This window comes from Carassius auratus, chromosome 49, assembly GCF_003368295.1.
Source record: "Carassius auratus strain Wakin chromosome 49, ASM336829v1, whole genome shotgun sequence".
NCBI classification, from domain to species: domain Eukaryota; kingdom Metazoa; phylum Chordata; class Actinopteri; order Cypriniformes; family Cyprinidae; genus Carassius; species Carassius auratus.
This window is the reverse complement of record NC_039291.1, coordinates 1,107,703-1,127,793: the sequence shown is the minus strand read 5'-3', so window position 1 is coordinate 1,127,793 and position 20,091 is coordinate 1,107,703. Positions and strand designations below refer to the sequence as shown.

Below are 20,091 nucleotides of genomic sequence, written 5' to 3'. Positions count from 1 at the left end.
CTAAGAACCTAGCATTTTATACCAAGTCTTGGCTGTCACACAGGGGCTACTGCTTGCTTTCACTTAAGCTTGCTGAAGGAACTGTCTCAACAGATCCCTAGTAGCAAAACCCTGTTTAGATAGGTATCCGAGGATACATAGGTGGAGTTGCGCCAAAGTTGAACGGGGCTTTTACCAACTCAAGAAAGGGCACGAAGCAACCGCGTGAGCCCTCACCATATAGGATTTTAGAAAGAACGCAGAATACTAGCGTGCAAACTTACCACAGTGTGGATTTCAGAAAGTGCACAAAGACTTCACGTGCACACTTACCATAGAATGGATTTTCAAATACTGTTCTAAGGAGGGCTCTTGTGGTACTCTGATAGAGCAGATCATAGATTGAAAGCTGCATCTCGAAACAGTATGTTTGAGAGTCATCAACTCAATCTGTGCAAATAATGCTGTAGCGCTCTGGGGAAAAAACAGAGAATTCAGTCTCATATGAGAGGAGAACTCCAAATTCAGAGTAGCGCACTCATAGGTCACCTCCACTTCCCGCTGGATGCGACAGCACAACTTAGCGGCCAGGAGACCCCTCAGGGTGACCTGGCCGGACATCCATGAAACATGTGATCTCAGCCACCTAATACCGGAACATGAAGCGGAATGGCTGGTGCTGATGAGTGTTTAGTAAACACTGTAACTGAGTACTGCAAAGTAAACTCACAGAGTTTATTAGTAGACACTTAACCACCAGCAATTTACAGAAAGGGTTGCATACTCACCCACCCTCCTGTGCTGCAGCCCCGCTCAAGGGGCGCCTCCTTTTAGTCCGGACCATCAGTACGGTGGTTTCTATGAACATAGAACAGCCAAAAACATTAAAGGTCCAGCATAGGAGACTGTTATGCTAGTGGTTTCCACCTAACCTCGATCAGGTAGACAGCTGGTGGTTACAGGACGAGGAGGATAAAAGCAGAAGTTAAAAATCTCCAAAGGGAATGAGCAGATACCTAGGTATCGCTCTGATTCAGACGAGAATACTGCCTTGTCTGGATCACATCCCTTAGGTTCTGCTTACGTCCTTGTGACCCACGATTCCTCTTACCCCTGCCCGGAGCACGAGTCTTAACACCAGCCTTCTTTGCCTGTTTTTGATCCTCAGATCAAGACAGGCCAGGACCCCTACATTGTTCTGGCTCAGAACTTCGTGGAACTTCGTGGAAAGAAGGTACTGAAAGCAGCGGAGCATGCCTACATCTCCTTGAACTTCTCAATCACTGTCTCAACAGAAATACTGAAAAGTTCAGCAGGAGAGGATGAGAGAGGATGTCTCCCCCACAGAAAGAAAGCTCTTTCTACAGGGGGCATCCTCTCATCGCCTCGATGTCGGCACATTTTACTCTAATGCCGAAACCGATGGATGCAAGAAGAAATGGCCTCTTTTATTTCTTTTCGATCTCTTTATGGGGTTCAGGCAGAAATGGAAGACTCACCTGAGCTGGAAGGCTATGGTCAGAAAGATAGCGCTCATCAAGGCGGCCTCATGGCGACACCTTGTTAGCGCACTTTCATGGCAAGTCCAACTTTGCCGTGGCGTGATCCATAACCTCTAACAGCTCTACATACGCAGGGCAGGAGGATTGAGAGGCTCAGCCTCAGCTTCTTTACCATCCTCAAATATCTCCTGCTTTTCCTGATAAAAAAAACCCAGCAGAGCACTAACCTCAGTATCAGAAAAGTGTTAAAAATATAACACCTTCCCCCCGAGGCTCTCTATCTCGTCCACCGTCATTATGAACACAAAAGGAAAAGTCCCTCTTTAAACCATTCAGACAGATCCACCTGAAATTCTCTTGAGCTCATTCTCCTCTGTGCCTCAGCAGCGGCGGGTCCTGAACCATGGGAAGCAGATGGCCACTTTTTTCCCTTTTCTTTCCTCGGAAAGAGAGATGAACGAGAGCGGAGCTTTTTCATTGAAAAAAACGCTCACAATGCACGCAGATTTCCTCCTCAAAGACATTGTGTGCTTGCTCTTCACCCAAACAAATGACACAAAGATCGCGTGTGTCATCAGCTTTAAAATAATGCCGGCATGATCTAAACGCTTGCTAGTAGTCACCATGATAGACAGAGAAAGATTGCTCTTACCGGTCCTTTCAGATGCACGCTTCAAACAGTCATGAATGACGTGTTCTCCCAGTGCCTGTTTATAGTTGTGCTGTCGCCGGCCAACAAGTTGGTGTTTTTTCAATGTATACTTCAGCCCCGGCCACAATGAGGTGTTCCGCATAGTGCCCCCTAGAAGACGCAGTTTGAAGATCCCTTGAAAGGGAACCTTTGCTCACCAACAATATTGTTAATATATTATTACAATTTAAAATATTTGTAAAATAGTCAAGTTAAGGTAGCTAAGTTTAGGTATGGGGAAGAATTAATGGATCTAAAATATTTTCATGCAAAATAATATATGAATAATTGCTTCCCAATATGCTAGTTGTATGTATGCTAATAGTTAATGGTGAAAATTAGTCCCTAAACTAAAGTGCTTCCTAAATCACATTTTTTGTTATTTTAAGTTATAATAATGTTTCACAATAATGTTTTACTGCATTTTTATAAGATAAGATCAGTAGTGTATACAATATTTTTATACCATTAAGGGAATACATGAATTAATTAACAGCAGTACTGGAACCGCCAACAGTTATTTTAATCATAACATTAGCAAAAAGATCTAAATATGTAATGGGGTTGCACCAGGTGGCACAACAAGTAAATTAGATTTAATTACAGTACTCAACGAAAGTCAAAGTAAATGAGGGGGCAGGGAGGGGTACAATACTGCAATCACAGACATTCCTATCTTGGAAAATAAACTGCCGGATTAGCTGAAAAAAAAAATACACTGGGCAATTTGCGCTTTATTTTTTACAGAGGTTGTGCAAGCAAAACACTGGCATGTTTGATTCAGACAGGATTGATATTTCAAAGTATGTGTGAAAGACAAATTTACCTGACTCCTTTAGGGAAAACTAATCCTGTTCGAAAGGAGGAAGATGAAAAAAAAAGAAAAAAGAAAAAAAGAAAGTTGCTAAGAGAGATAGATGTATGAGCTTTTGTTCAGATAATTAATAATTTATTCAGATTCTACATCAATTTTAGTTTGGTTAATTTGGTTAACATATATTGAATTATATTCATATGTTGTAAGTATCTGAAACTTTAAACTGAATGTTTCCATTTTAAGGAAGGTTTTTGATTTAAAAGTCCTATCATCTTCCCACAGGACCTTTTTCTTTTTCAGTCTATCTTAAGCTTAGACTGCGTTCATTTCATTTTTGAGTGCAGAGGTTATTTTTAAAGTTAGCACGGAAGTTGTTTTATAAGTAAAAGACTCCACTGTATGTTTTATGATCTTGGCTTGGATACTGACCCTCACTTCAGCAAATACAAATTGACAGTTTGTGTAAAGGCCTGAGTTAAATAAAATGACTAATTGACATATATGAATTACATTTCACACATGATGATATTAATTGAAAAAAAAAAAAAAAAAAAAAAAAAAAAATCTTATTATTTCAGTCTGATTTCAACTGAATCACCCAAAACTGAAAATGTACAGTTTATGCCAGATGTAGTTTGTTCTTAATCAGAACAGATTTGGAGAAATTCAGCATTACATCACCATTACATCACTTGTTCACCAATAGATCCTCTGTAGTGAATGGGTGCTGTCAGAATGACAGCTGATAAAAACATCACAGCAATCCACAAGTCATCCACACTACACCAGTCCATCATTTAATGTCTTCTATGCAAAAAGGCTGCATGTTTGTAATAAATAATCTCATTATTAAGCTGTTTTTAAACTTCAAACAAGTCCTATATGCATCAAATGTATTTGTCCAATAAAAAAGTAATATTTTCTGAATCAATAAAAAAATATGTACAGATCAAGAACAGCTGGTAAGTTAAAACAGTCCAAAATATTTTAAACAGATATATTGGTGGATTTTAATGTGATAGGGCAACGGGGTGGACCTTTTCCCTGGAGAAAACATTGTGTATTATGGACCATTATGGATTCATTGATTTCTTTTACTCTCAAAAATAAAGGTATAAAAGCTTTGAATGAAGAAATGAAGATTGTTTCCAAGGGTTAGGGAGAGGGTGCAAACAAAAACAACTTACTAATATTATAAATGGACCTCGTAGATGAAAAATGTCAGAAAAAAACTATGATATGACCCTTTTAAAGTTCTCCATGCACACTGTAAATGTCATAACCAGTAAACCCCTCCTGACCTATCCATCAAATTTTGATTGCAATCTGTTTCTGTCCATTTCTCTAGATTTTTATATTTGAGAATAACATCTACTATCGGGCCACTGTGGAGAACCGATCCATCCGTCTTGTTTCTACTGGGAAGGAGGGTGTAATATTCAACGGCCTGAGCGACTGGCTTTATGAAGGTATGAAATATTTGGATAAAAACATGGACAGTTGTTTTCTATGCCTTGCAAACCTGCGGTAAATTAGGTCTTGTCAGGACAATACTGGCAAGAAAAACCTTTATTACTTAGACATGAGATGAACATTCAATAAATCAAAAGTAAATATGCATCTTTAAAGATTATGTACTGTGATTTGCATTGTATCTAACTTAGAAGAGGCAGATTTTGATGGTGATAGATTCTGTCAAAGAATCAAAGAAATAAAAATCAATATCCCAGCATCTTCCAGAAGGCACTACTGCCTTTGAAAAGACTCAGTGGTTGTGGATTTTCATGGTTGTGCTGTGAGTCTCCCATTTAAACTTTAATCTGGGTTCATTTTGCAGAGAGCGACCCTTGCCATGAGTTTATTAAGTGCTGAAGGTCTTAAAATGGACACGTATTATTAATTGAAGCCGATGAATGTATTAAAGAGAGCAGAGACTCATCCTGACGTATCTCTGATGCTCTTGATCTCACAGTCTCTCTGTTTATATGTGTGTATATATAGACACACACACACACACACACACACACACACGTTTAGTTTTCGCATTTATGATAAACTAAAATATACTTTGTACATTAACTTTATTTGCATATGCTTTATTTTGTCAGTCAGCAAATCAAATTTCAACAAAATAATTATTTCTCATACTTTAAAACTTTTCATTTGACTTTGGTACAAAGTGCACTTCTTAATAGTGTATTTAAAGTCTCAGACAATCTATTTAAGTTGCTCATTATATCCAAGTACTCAGAAGCCAATTTATGAAAACTTGAAAATAACGAGTAACCTTTACTAGAGGCAAGAGGTTTGCAAGATATTTTCAAGTAAAGTTATTAAATTGAAATTTACAGGACACAAATGTATATTCAATACAATTAATCACAGTTCATTTTCACAAGATTAGCAGTCACATTTGATACATTATTTATTTCTGAAAAAAAAAAAAAAAAATTACCACTTCTTAATTCTGGCTGATGATAGTATATGGACACATTAATTGATAGCGAGTTCTAGCTGAAATGCTATTGCATTTTTGGCCATGAACAAGTGTTTAATGCTAGTAATAAAGTGCTATCACGCCAATCTCTGTGTGAGACAGGACAAAGCTCTGCCAAATTAAGGGGAGAAAGCACTCTACACTCCAAGGGACTGTAATATAGTAACTTCCTATCTTGATTCTGGACTTAAGATTCGAATAAGTGACATAAGTACCCTTAGCTTTTAAACAGATAGGATATGATTCTAAGGTTAGGATATTTCTATAACAGCTCCAGACCTCAGAAATCCCAGAACTCAGTTTCTCAGTTTTACATTGTGATCCAACTTGTTGTTTCAAGTTTACATGTGCCCCACTGTCCTTGACTTCCAGTCCATTGGCATTAAGTCAGTTATTGTCATGTGAATGGCTCACAGTTATCAAATTCACTGGCAGATCCTCTGAATATGTAATGATTCATCAAGCTTTGTGCAGTTTGAGTTTGTAAAATACAAATCCAGAGTCTGTTCTCTGTTTCGAGGAAAACAGGTGGCCATGCATTCATTGACAATGGAGTTTATGCCTGTCAGACCCTTCTGGATATGGAGTTCCCTGATGTGCTTAGGGAAAGGTTAATATATGGTAATTCAGATTACCCATGGCAACCCAAAAAGACTGAAACAACCGATATTCATCATTCCAAGAACAGTCTAATTCCTCCAGCTCTATGGAGTTGCATTAAAGTCGAACGATCCACAGTGTTCATTTACTTAATGTGATTTCAATGTGGCTAAAAGTTATAGTGAGGGAAGTGTTCTAATCAACCTCACACCTACACATTCTCCTCTCTGTACTTTGAAGATCAAGACTGTGGTTTGTTGCAATGTTGTGAGTATGCTTTCTTAGAGTAGTTCATCACTTTGCAGAGAGCATATTAATTACCTCAATCAGTCTGCATAATCAATGCTGAGTTTTAATTACTCCTGGATAATCAGTGAACTGCATGTAGTTCTTACTGTGGCAGAACACGTATGCTCTCTCTTGCAGTCTTGCGGGGTTTGCTTCTATGCATTTGCAAAAATTGTAGGGTGTTACATTTGCTGTTTTATGATTCAGAAAGGTATAAAATATAATGAAAATAATTATATTAAAATGATTTCTGAAAGATCATGTAACACTGAAGGAGTAATGGCTGATGAAAATTCAGCTTTGCATCACAGGGATAAATTACATTTGAAAACATATTCAAATAATATACATTTCTTTTCAGTTGTAATACTAGTTCACAGTATTAATGCTTTAACAAACTCTTTTACAGTTTGATTTAATAAATGCAGCTTTGATGAACATAGCAGGCTTCTTAAAATAATAATAATAAATAAAATAAAAAATCATACCGACTCTAAACGTTACATCTGTAGTATCTAAGAAATCGTTTGATATTTATTTTTTGTAAATCATTCTCTCAAGATTACAGCATGAATCACATTCTGTAACACTAAATATAATACTAAATACTACAATAAAACTATAAAACACTTTCATTTACCCATGTGATTAAGAGCAGCATTTAACTAAATATTTTGCTGCAAAAAAAGTGATGTAGCATTTGTCTTTGGCTTGTTTCTGGAATATGAACACTAATTTGAAAACAGCTCTTTTTATCATGCTACTGGAAAAAAAAAAAAAAAAAAAAAAAAAAACATGGAGCTAACGTTACAAACAGCTCTGTGTCATACAAAGTGTAAACGAGTATTTGAGAAAAACTTCATAATGATATTTCCCCCTTTTAAACTCTTATTATCCAATGAAAGGATACATTTTTGTGATATATATATTTTTTTTTAATAAAAGACCAAAAGGATTAACAATGCATATGGAAAACAGCCTTCTTTGATAATTTACCAAGGGTGCCGATATTTGGCCACGACACATTTTTACAATATTCTATTGTCCAATTTTGGTCAGCCTGTGTGAACTGTAGCCTCCATTTCCTGTTCTTAGCTAACAAGAGTGGCACCCGGTGTGGTCTTCTGCTGCTGTAGCCCATCTGCTTCAGGGTTCAATGTGTTGTGTGTTCAGAGATGGTATTCTGCATACCTTGGCTGTAGCGAGTGGTTGAGTTACTGTTGCCTTTCTATCATCTCTTAACAAGTTTGCCCATTCTCCTCATACCTCTGAAATCAACACAGTATTTTCATTCACACAACTGCCACTCACTGGATATTTTCTCTTTGTCAGACCATTATCTGGAAAGCCTAGAGATGGTTAATGTGCATTAAAATCACAGCAAATCAGCAGTTTTTTTTTTTTTTTTTTAATACTAACACTAACAACCATTCCATGTTCAAAGTCACTTAAATCCCCTTTCTTCTCCATTCTGGTGCTCGGTTTTAACTTCAACAAGTCGTCTTCACCACATGTAGATGCCTAAATGCATTGAGTTATTGCCATGTGATTGACTGATTAGGAATTTGTGTTACCAAGCAACCTAATAAAGTGGCCTTTCGCCTTCAGAACTGCCTTAATTCTATGAGGCATTGATTCACCAAGTTCTTTAGAAATGTTGGCCTATATTGATAGGATAGCATCTTACAGATTGTGGGATGCACATCCAGGGCACGAAGCTCCTGTTCCACAACATCCCAAAGATGCTCTATTGGGTTGAGATCTGGTGACTTTGGGGCCATTTTAGTAAGGTGAACTCATTGTCATGTTCAAGAAACCAATTTGAAATTCGAGCTTTGTGACATGATGCATTATCCTGCTGAAAGTAGCCATCAGAGAATGGGTACATGGTGGTCATAAAGGGATGGACATGGTCAGAAACAATGCTCAGGTTGGCCCTGGCATTTAAACGATGCCTAATTGGCACTAAGGGGGCTAAAGTGTGCCAAGAAAACATCCCCCACACCATTAGACCACCACCAGCAGCCTGCACAGTGGTAACAAGGCATGATGGATCCATGTTCTCATTCTGTTTACGCCAAATTCTGACTCTACCATCTGAATATCTCAACAGAAATCGAGACTCATCAGACCGGGCAACATTTTTACAGGCTTCAACTGTCCAATTTTGGTGAGCTCGTGCAAATTGTAGCCTCTTTTTCCTATTTGTAGTGGAGATGAGTGGTACCCGGTGGGGTCTTTTGCTGTTGTAGCCCATCCGCCTCAAGGTTGTGACTGTTGTGGCTTCACAAATGCTTTGTTGCACACCTCGGTTGTAACGAGTGGTTATTTCAGTCAAAGTTGCTCTTCTATCAGCTTGAATCCGTCGGCCCATTCTCCTCTGACCTCTAGCATCAACTAGGCATTTTCACCCACAGGACTGCCACATACTGGATGTTTTTTCCCTTTTCACACCATTCTTTGTAAACCATAGAAATGGTTGTGCATGAACAGGGCCGGCGCTAGCCATTTGGGTGCCCTAAGCACACACCCACACACCTACCAACCAAAGAAATAACTACCATTCAGAATTTCTTAGTTAGGTTCTCTTTACTTCCAAAATAACTGCTGCAAAGTTAAAAGTGCAAAAAAAGTTTAGGGCAAATAACAGTATATGTGTTTAAATTTTATGAAGTATGAATTTTAAAGTGCACATTTTAAACAGCAAATAACCACGCATAACTGCAGAGTAGAAATTACTCAACAGAGGGACTACATCTCTATAAAGAGACCATTCTGCTATTCTATAGAACTATATAAAACATTTTCACTAGCATCAGTTGTCAGAGGCCCTACAGAGGCATACGCCTACATTTCGTAGCTGCAATCAGCTATCAGCAGTGTTGGGAACGTTACTTTAAAAAAGTAATTAGTTATAGTTACTCACTACTTGTTCCAAAAAGTTAGTAACTGAATTACTCTATAATAAAAGTAACTCGTTACCAGGGAAAGTAACTATTTGCGTTACTGTAAAAAGAAAAAAGAAAAAAAAAAGTTGCTACATGTCAGATAATTTGTACTTTTTTTTTTTTTTTTTTTTTTTTTTAGCTTTCACAAGTCAGTTGAAATGAGTAGAACAGACAGGTACATAACTTTCAATATTTATTGCACGTCAACAGACAGCAAGAGTTTTATCCTGCACTTCAAGTATTATCTTTGTAAGAAAAGTGTTTTTGGCCACTAGCTTTGTAGATGCGTGTCACACATTACATGTAAACATCACATGCACGTTCTTGCCTTTGACCACAATGAATTTGAAGTAGTGCTTATATCTTCACCTTGACAATGCCAGCTTTTCATCGGATTGCTCCTGACTCGCCATCTCGCCATCTCTGCTGCAAATCTCTGTGTAGCTGTTGCGTGTGTGTGTGTGTGTGTGTGTGTGTGTGTGTGTTTGGCGCCGCTGGCGCTGCAGCGTGTGCCGGCATGTGTGTAAAAACACTGGCTCTGATTGGCTACCATGAAACACATGACTCTGCATTAGCCAATCACAACTGCTTATCTCGTCATTAACCCACCTGGTTTGCTTCGGATTGCATAGTTTATTAAATCAATGCATACATTGATATGCATTGATTTACAATGATATGCAGACAATGCATACGCACCACATTTAACATTCAGTAACGTTTACGACATTGTAACGACGGGAAAAGTAATTGGTTAGATTACCGCGTTACTGAAAAAATAACGTTGTTACCTAACGCCATTCTTTTAAAACGAACATTTTTATTTAAAATATTGTCTTACCTGCAAGCGACGCGCGAGCATCATCTCTTCTTTTTTCTTTTTTCCGCCCCTGACTCTTGGTGCCTTTTCGAGGCCATGTCTGAGGTCGGTGTCTGCCAAATTTGACATTGATTGAGACATAATCGAACAGAGCACTGGGAGGTGGGGAAGGGGTGGCACCAGAGGGAGACTGGCACAGAGATTCACCTTTTTGTCGACTAATTTGGTCTAGGCCTATATTACTTTTGTATTGCTTTTGTATATTAACATGCTTTTAGAAATATTTTATTTGTTATTTATACTAGTAGCCTATTGTGATGATTTTTTCACGACCCAAGCACTTGGTGCCCTATGCGCAGTGCGTGATGTGCGTGCGGGGCGCCGGCCCTGTGCATGAAAATCCTGAGCAGATTGTGAAATACAGTACTCAGACCGGCCAGTCTGGCACCAACAACCATGCCACGCTCAAAATTGCTGAAATCACATTTCTTTCCCATTCTGACATTCAGTTTGGAGTTCAGGAGATTGTCTTGACCAGGACCACACCACTAAATGCATTGAAGCAACTGCCATGTGATTGGTTTATTAGATAATTGCATTAATGAGAAATTGAACAGGTGTTCCAAATAATATATATATATGTGTGTGTGTGTGTGTGTGTGTGTGTGTTTGTGTGTGTTTTAGATTCAGTGTAAAAACTACATAGACATATTGGATTAAATTGAATTGAATTGATGGAGAAATAAGTCAAATAAGTTACTAAATCTAAATCTGAAATAAAAGTAAATTAAAGCTGAATTAAAAAAAAAAACTAAAAACTAAAAATGACAATAAAAAAAACATGACAACAAAATGAAATAAAAAAAGAGCTAATTAAAAATATGAATAAATAATATAATAGTAAAAAAATAATCAGTGTTGGGGAAACTTACTTTTAAAAGTAATGCATTACAATATTGCCTTACTCCCTAAAAAAATACAAAATAAATAAATAAAATAAAAACGAATTACGAATTACTTTAGTGTGTTAGATGAGCTGATCAGACCTCCACAGGCCTTCTCACTCATTGAATTATCTTCTCAATGAACTCCAGCTAATTAAGTTGCTAATGGTTTGTTAGAAGCCTGTTATTACCCTGATCAATCCAATGAAGGTGATGAACAACACTAAAGTCATGTTTGTTAGGGCTCTTTTGAATTTAAATGAGAATATTAGAAATGTGCTGCACACAGAGTTAGGAATACTTGGGCTGACATGTGGAACATGAACAATGGATTTGTTTGATCAATGTAAAGCAGAAATCAGCAGACTTTAAAGAGTTCATGTTGTAACGCATACACTCAAAAAAATAAATCGTTGGTCTAACTTAATATAATTATGACACCTATTTCCACACATTTGAATGGTGTTGTCTCAACTTAATTTAGGCAAATGGAACCCAAGAGCAAAATTCATTTTGAACCAACAAGATCAAATCATTTTCATTTGAATCATATTATCGTATTTATCTATAAACTATTTAATCTTGTTGAGCCAATTAATCTTAATCACTTAATTTAGAAAACCAGAAATATTGTGTCAACTACTATCGTTAAGTTAATTGTACAACTTTATTTACATCAAACAAATGTTTAATTGTTGACATGTCTATCAAAATGTAATTTACTGCACAAATAAAATGTTCTCAAAGTGAATGTCAAAAGTTTCTCTTTATTCTTATTTCAAGGCAAATTTTCAGGTAAAAAAATACAAAAAAATATCATCCAAGATGAACAACATTATATTTCAATGTATATGCACAGCTAATACCTTCTTGAGTCAAGATTTAGTCTTTTGAGAATACACACATAAGGTAACTTACTCCAACATCTTGTTCTTAAGGGCTGGTAACTTTAGTGAAAGTTTTTGTCCATCCAAGATAAAGAACACTTTCTGGATGACCTCAAATGTAGCCTTGAGTTCTTGTGGGTAGCTGAGGTTCAAGGCGTAAGTAAGTCCAAACAGCATGGCCACTGCTACACGTTCTTCAAAGAGCAGAGAACCTCGGTCCCTTCAATCAGGATACCAACGTCCACAGGTTTATCCCCTGGTTGGTGTCTATGAATTGGACTATGTAGATCCCCATTACCATCTGCTCTATGGCTTCTTTAGAATTCATCCAGTCGCAATCCTGGGCAAGACAAATAAAATGTGGTAAAATTGGACTACTGTAAAATAAAAATTAATAAGAACAATTAATAAGAACAAATAATCAAACTACAAGCAACATTACAAATAAATACAATAGAAGATTCAAATAAAATAAACAGTGCTTTTCAGTTTTTTTCAGGTATCTAACAGTAGCTTTTTTTTAGTGAAAGTGAAAAGTGAAGTGACATTCAGCCAAGTATGGTGACCCATACTCAGAATTTGAGCTCTGCATTTAACCCATCCGAAATGCGCACACACACACAGAGCAGTGAACACACACACACACACACTGTGAGCATACACCCAGAGCAGTGTTCATCATTTATGCTGCGGCGCCCGGGGAGCAGTTGGGGGTTCGATGCCTTGCTCAAGGGCACCTAAGTCGTGGTATTGAAGGTGGAGAGAGAACTGTTCATGCACTCCCCCCACCCACAATTCTGTCCGGCCCGAGACTAGAACTCACAACCCTTCGATTGGGAGTCCAACCCTCTAACCATTAGGCCACGACTTCCCCTTAGGTACAGAAAATGGATAATCAAATATAAAACACTGCATATTATCTTTACTGAATAAATTAAAGATTAATCATTATTGAAGTAACATCAGCTATTCAGTCAAGAGCAGTTAGTAATTTCTTTGTCATTTCCTGTGTGATTTAACATTAAAAACACAGGCAGTGAGAATAGTTTTTTTGACGATCCAGTACATACTGTTACACATACAATGTCTTTCTCTTTTAATAAAACTTCACTTAAGACATAACAGACTATGTTTGCTAGGATACTCACCAAGACAGTCATGTTTAGGGATGCACGATAATATCGGCACAATATCGGTATCGGCCGATAAAAGCTTAAAATGACCATTATCGGTATCGGCCGATATGAATATTTCTGCCGATGAGCCAAACTGATATTCTCCAAGTGAAATAATTGACCTGTTTTTCAGATGTGAATGTCTGTCTACATTTGTAAAATAATAAATTTATGGTAGAATCAGTACAGAAGAGATACATGGATTTCTCTTCAGTAAAATTAAAGTTTAAATATATCAGTATATATTTGTATATATATCGATATCGGTATCGGCATCGGCCAAGATTATTTTGAAAATATCGGCATATCGAATATCGGCCAAAATCCAATATCGTGCATCCCTAGTCATGTTGATATAATTTTTGGCCTATGAAGCACAAGACTTGAAAGAGAACTCAGTATTTGCACGTTTTCTGAAAAAAAAAAAAACATGTGGGCGCTTTGGATGAGCACACTCACAAATCATCTCACAGTTCTCTTTTGCGTCTTGCTCTTGAATGTTTAAGTTAGCAAGGCTTAAATGAGTTTTGTTTACACAAAGATAGCAACAGCGTTCATGACTAGACGTTAGAGCAGCATACGGCACTCGCATCATTAGAGGTGGACCGCGGTTCAAGTGCATGCCGAACCGTAAGTAGAGAATGGTACGGTTAGATTTTAATGCAAACATAAAAGTGAAGAAGAGAAAAGCAGTTGCTTACATTGTACTCCTTGAACAGCTGTAGATGGTCCTCCTTTATGTATACACACAGTGCTTTTTGAGGATGCATTCTCTTTCCATGTCTACGCTGTTGTTCTGTAAAAAAAAAAAAACATTGATTATTTGACAATATCATATCGATAACCAAGTATAACAGGACATACAATCTATATGAAAGTTCAACTAATAATAAAAATTATATCATTAATTACTCACCCTCGTGTCATGCTCGAAGACATTCGTTCATCTTTGGATCACAAATAATTTTTTTTTTTTTATGAATTCTGAAAGTTTTCTGTCCCTCCATAAACAGCTATGCAACTGAAACTTTGATACTTCAAAAAGTACATAAAGAGATCATAAAACGAATCCATATAAATTGAGCGCTTTAGTCACATTTCTCTGAAGACTCGCTTTATATTATGAACAGATTTAGATTTGCAATTTATTCACATATAAACATTCATCAACTCGCACATCAGTTGTGGTGAACGGAAGCATAAGCATGTTTGTTTGACATGCGAGAACCAATGAGGTTCATTCTCGTTACACAGCACGTCTGAGCTTCTGTTTTTGGGCATCAATCAGGTTCAGTTGACCTTCCGTTGATGTTTGCTGATCAATGTTTATATGCAAGTAAAAACCTAAATTAAATCTGTTCATCATACTTTCGAACATCGAACTTATTAAAACATCAAAGTCTCAGTTGTGTCGCTGTTCATGAAAGGACAGAAATCTTTCAGAAATCATCAAAAAGATCTTCATTTGTGTTCCAAAGATGAACGAAAGTCTTCCGGATTTGGGACGACATGAGGGTAAGTAATTAATGACATCATTTTCATTTTTGGCTGAACTAACCCTTTAAGAACATCACTAATACAGCTTACCACATGAAAAAGTTTACTAAAACCCAAGCATGGGATGCTGTTTATTGCTCTTGTAAACCTGTAAAATAAAAATAAAAATATAAAAATCATTTTTACATAAATTTGCAGTGTTCTCATCTTTACCTGAACAGAGAAATCTCTGAAGTTAGATTTCAGAGATTTGCTCAGCAGCAGTCGCCTGAATGTAATAGCTAATTTCATAACTGAAACAATATAGTAAAATAACTATCAAATTGTATGAAATCAGAAAATTACATTATCCATTCGTATGTTGGTTATGAAAACATTAGGTATTTCCAAGCACACACTAATAAAACACTTTAAACTTTCCTTTATTTTATTACAGTAATAATGAGCCATTTTTTCTAAACCCATTTAAGAACATACTTAATACAACTTACCATGTGAAAAAGTAGACTATAACCCAAGTATAGGATATCATTTAATGAGCTCTTGTAAAAACCTGTAAAATAAAACAATGTTTACATAAATTTGCAGTGTACTTGTATTTACCTGTACAGATGTTTCACCTATTACATGCTCAGCAACAGTAAAACTATAATATATACAAACACAAAATAATTCTGAAGAAAACGGGCGATCCTGCTCTACCGACGAAACCGAGGCTGATTTTCCCATGCAATATGCATTATAACTGAAATCAATATAAAATGTAAATGCTGCCCGGAAGGGAAGTTTCGATCATTATATTTCATACAAACAAATATCAAATTGTCTTTAAATCATTCTCATTCAATTACAGCAACTGTAACAATAATACAACGTATTACAACGCGTGCACCCTAAATCCTGTGCGATCATAGTCAAACGACACATGCCTAGTACGCATGTGCTCTATACTGTATTCCACGCCGCCTGGCAGCTAGTTGATTAACATCAAGCATATAATTGTATTGACATCATTGTTTGTTAATTCGTTTTTACATTAATTCGCAGTCTTCTCGTCTTTACTTGTACAGAAGCATCACTTAACAGTACGCTCAACAACAGTAGCCCGAGTACATTAACTGAAACAATCTAGTAAAATAACGCTTGCAACAGGAATTAGAACTAAGCAACTACCGCATTAATGTTAAATTATGTACATACATGCAGGCGTTTATATCGATTTACTATGTTTTTATCGAGTATGAACATGTGACTAATAGAGTAATTCAAATAATCCAATAAGCTGTCAAATATCCGCTTAATGTTGAATTCTGACTGATTTAAATAGTTTTACTCTCTATCAGCACAATGCAGACAAAAAAAATAAAGGATTTTTGAACTTACCAATTCTACAGCATTCCACCATGGACTGGACTCCACCACATAATGGCGCCCGCGATAACTGACGAGGTCACGTGGATTTCCTGTCATTAGCGCATGCGCAAAAGTAGTAGTTTGACTTGAATCATTATTTTTTGTTGTTTCGACACAAATGAATTGAGCTCTTTTAAGGTTGTATGGATTTAGTTCAGACTGATTTAAAATAATTGTGTACATCCCTTAAACTGATTAATTTAATTTGATTCAAAATGCTCTATTTATTTTTATCGAACAACACCCAGATTTCATTTTTTTGAGTGTATGTACTCTCTTTGTAGAGTGAATTCAGCTAAACTGTGTGTTCGAGGGGAAAGTACAAGACAACAGCTTTTGCATTCTTATTCATCCAAAATATATACATGCATGTGTTTGTATTTATATATACATAATAAATATACACAGTACACATACATATATTAAGTAAAAAAAAAAAAAAAAAAAAACCCTGGGGCCTGTACCATTACAGGATTAGTCTTGAGTTGACAAAACCAAACCTCTCCAAATGTTGGTACCATGATGCTGTTCATCAACTTTATTTGTCACCTCAGGCTTTGATCCTGAGTTTGTGGAGCACGTGCATATGAATGTGTGACATCACTGACGAACAGCCAATCACGAGCCTTGCAACACAAAGCAAATTTGATTTACTTCTCTCAAGAGACCCAGCGAGATTCGAAACTAAAGGTTAAAGGTTTTGCTAAAGGTTAAGAGATTGAAGAATATGACTAATTTAAACGTCATGTGAAAAATGAAGGAGGACAAATAAAATAAAATATCTTGCTTTATCAGTGCAGTGACAAATGAAACTTGCTAACTTAGTTTATACATTTGAAAATATATAGATCTAAAGACTCGAACATGTAAGGTCAGATTTTTTTTTTTTTCTTTTAAGTAGTGCAATCTTTTGATAATACAGCTTATTTATATGGCATGATCTATATACATTAATATTTATAAATAAATAAAAAACAATTTATAATAACTGTTAAACTGAAATTGCTTGTGTGTAAAAGATAAACAATAATAATATGAATCACAATAATTACAATAAAATGACTCAATAATTATAATTATTATTTTTTTATAATAAATTATTATTATTATTATTATTTTTAAGCATTAGTGACCTTTAATTTGGAGCAAGATAAACTGGAGTGACTTTGTGTCAGACATGTGTCACATCTCTCACATCTGATTGGTCCAACTTCAGTTTGAGATCTCTAACCCAGAACATAACCTGCCCTGAAGCAGGTTAGCCATGGAGTGTAAGATACTATGGCAATGAATGGTGCTAAAAGCCAAGCCACTTACGTAGTACCTAAAACCCAGGATTGATGCAAACTAAACTGAAATTTACCTGGCTAGCCAGCTATTTCTAGCCAGCTAGCCATATTTTTTAAATATAAGTTTTAAGTTAACATAAAATTATGAAAGTCAGAACTGTGTATTTTAAACTCGCAAATAGCAAGATTTAAACTTACAATATATATTTAAAAATATATTGTAAGATATAAACTCTTAATTGCGAGAGATAAGTTCAGATCTGGTGTGGATTCTCAATTCGGAGAAAGTCCAAATTGTGAGATGTAGACCTATTTTGAGAAAAAAAAAAATCAGGATTGCAGGATGTTAACTCGGGTTTGCAAGATATAAACTGAAATGAGAAATAAATGAGTTGTATGTTATAAACTTGTAATTCTGTGGGGTGTGACGGGAGGTACAGAATTAAGTGTGAGAAATAAAGTCAAAACATGTCTCAGCAAGTAAAATTTTGGTCACACTTTATTTTAGGGTCCAATTCTCACTATTAACTAACCATTAACTATGACTTTTGCCTCAATTAACCCCTTATTTGTTGCTTATTAATAGTTCATAAGGTAGTTGTTAAGTTTAGGGTATTGGGTAGGATTATGGATGCCATGCATTATATGTACTTTATAAACACTAATAAACAGCCAATATGTTAATAATAGACATGCTAATAAGAAAGTAGTTATTAGTGTGAATTGGACCCTTTACCAAAGTGTTACCTAAACTTTTACTGGGTTTAGTTGTCATTGTTGTTGTTTTGAATAATTGGGGGAAAATTGATGATGGAAATGCTCGGTCAAAATAGTAAAGTTTTATTGCTTAAACTATCTTGGCTTAACATAAACATTTCCCCTTATTCTACAGTTGTGTCCTCTGATTAAAGAAGGACAAATGTGAGAGGACTGTGTGTGTGTGCTTAGACACAGCTTTACTGTCCCCCAGCTCTTAAAACACACTCCTGTTTCATCCGTCATTCAGCTCTGCCATTAAACCTCCCTGTGTGAGCAATCAACAGCCCAACAAGCTTCCGGGCTCACTACTGAGAGTGTGAGTGTGTGCATAGCAGAAGAAAGGTGCACAGAGAGACAGAAAACAGCTTTGAGAGAGAGATGTTTGCAGGGTTTCTGACATCGTATGCCTAATGAGAGCCATTTTTGCAGTTTTGTACAGAGATGTCTGCAGCAGGCTAGCTTTGGTTCATCCACGGGTCAGCATCTATGTAATGAGCAGATTCACTGAAAAGCTCCCATTAAAGTCACAAGCACTTCCTCTAAAATATCCTCATCATACTCTCTAGGCATTAAAATACGTTATTGAAACTTTCAGCTGCTGATACCGATGCAGTTATTGTCCTCAGTGGAATTAATGAATTAAATGTGAATAAAAATGTTTTCCTAGCTATTGTATATGGACCCCTGACTCAAAATGCGCAGGATTAATGGAGATCATTAGCAGTGAAGGATACATCTAGATACATGCATTCTGGTATTGTCCTCAGTGGCATTAAAGGACTAGTTTGCTCAAAAATGTTTTCAAAGCTATATGGACCCATAAACGGACTGTGGGATAACATTGGCAGCATCTTTTTAGACAAGATGTTAAGCAAAAATGGATCTAGATATTTTGTTGTTATTTCTTACTTATTGAAAAAGGTAAATTTATAAGGTTTTTGTTGAGTTGAGTTTTGTGGCACAAACTTACAGTATGCAATATTAAAACGAATGACATATTTCTCAAATGTCTGCTTCAAATAAAAGGAGTTTGAAAATACACAACTGAAATATATGAACTATATAAATGCGTGTCAAGTACAAAAAGTGCTGCCCACTGCCCACACCGTTATTTCCGGTTAAACACTTTCATTTAAATTGGTAAATATGTAGAAAACACTGTAATTCACACTCTCATCTCTGAAATGATCAGTATTATTATAAATTATATAATATGCATTATTTTATATTAATTCATGTTAATTAATATAAAGTATTAGGGTCGGTAAAATGTTATTATATTTTTGAAGCAAGTTTATTATGCTCAACGTTTGCATTTATTTGATTTAAAAAAAATGAAATATTGTTTCAAAACAAGTGTTTTCGGTTTTGACATATTATTACAATTTAAAATAACTATTTTATATTTGAATATATTTTTATTTTATTTTATGTATTCCTGTGATGCCATTACTCCAGTCTCCAGTGTCACATGAGCCTTTGGAAATCGTTATGATAATTTGATGCTCCATACACACACACACACACACGCTAATCGCTAGATTAATTGTTTAAAAAATAATTTTTTATCCCAGCCCTATTATATATATATACAGTTTGCAGTCAGTTATATATATATTACTGACTGCAAACTGTATATATAATAGGGCTGGGATAAACGATTATTTCACTTTTATAGCGATTATTTTTCCGATGCATCGATTAATCTAACGATAAATTTTTCAGACCGATTTGATTTCGATTATCTCCCCATTAATTGACTGATAACAATTTATACATGTTGATAAATTATCATGATGAATTCCTTAACATTGCAATATATGTTTATTGCTCTAAAAATTACAAAATAAAAGACTGACTAAGAATGCATTACTTTGCACTTGTATAGAGATAGCATTCAAAAGAATCTTGAAGCCTTGAAAACACATAGCCTACTAAAACAAGCTTACTGAACACATAGGGCCTAGCTTACTGAAAAAAAGTTC

The 20,091-nt window shown here is 35.9% G+C and overlaps 1 protein-coding gene and 1 long non-coding RNA gene across 2 annotated transcripts in view; one reads left to right on the top strand and one right to left on the bottom strand.

Annotated features, from left to right (window-relative positions):
* Window positions 1–20,091, top strand: part of LOC113065892 (dipeptidyl aminopeptidase-like protein 6) — a 98,475-nt gene that overhangs the window by 45,221 nt on the left and 33,163 nt on the right. The window contains exon 8 of the mRNA XM_026237444.1: window positions 4,338–4,458. Within this exon, the coding sequence (XP_026093229.1) occupies window positions 4,338–4,458 (121 nt within the window). The remainder of the gene's footprint in view (window positions 1–4,337; window positions 4,459–20,091) is intronic.
* Window positions 13,587–16,238, bottom strand: LOC113066002 (uncharacterized). The gene is made up of 4 exons (XR_003279107.1): window positions 16,029–16,238; window positions 15,137–15,198; window positions 14,736–14,793; window positions 13,587–13,944 (listed from the first exon to the last, which is right to left on the bottom strand). It is a non-coding gene; the product is annotated as an uncharacterized LOC113066002 (long non-coding RNA).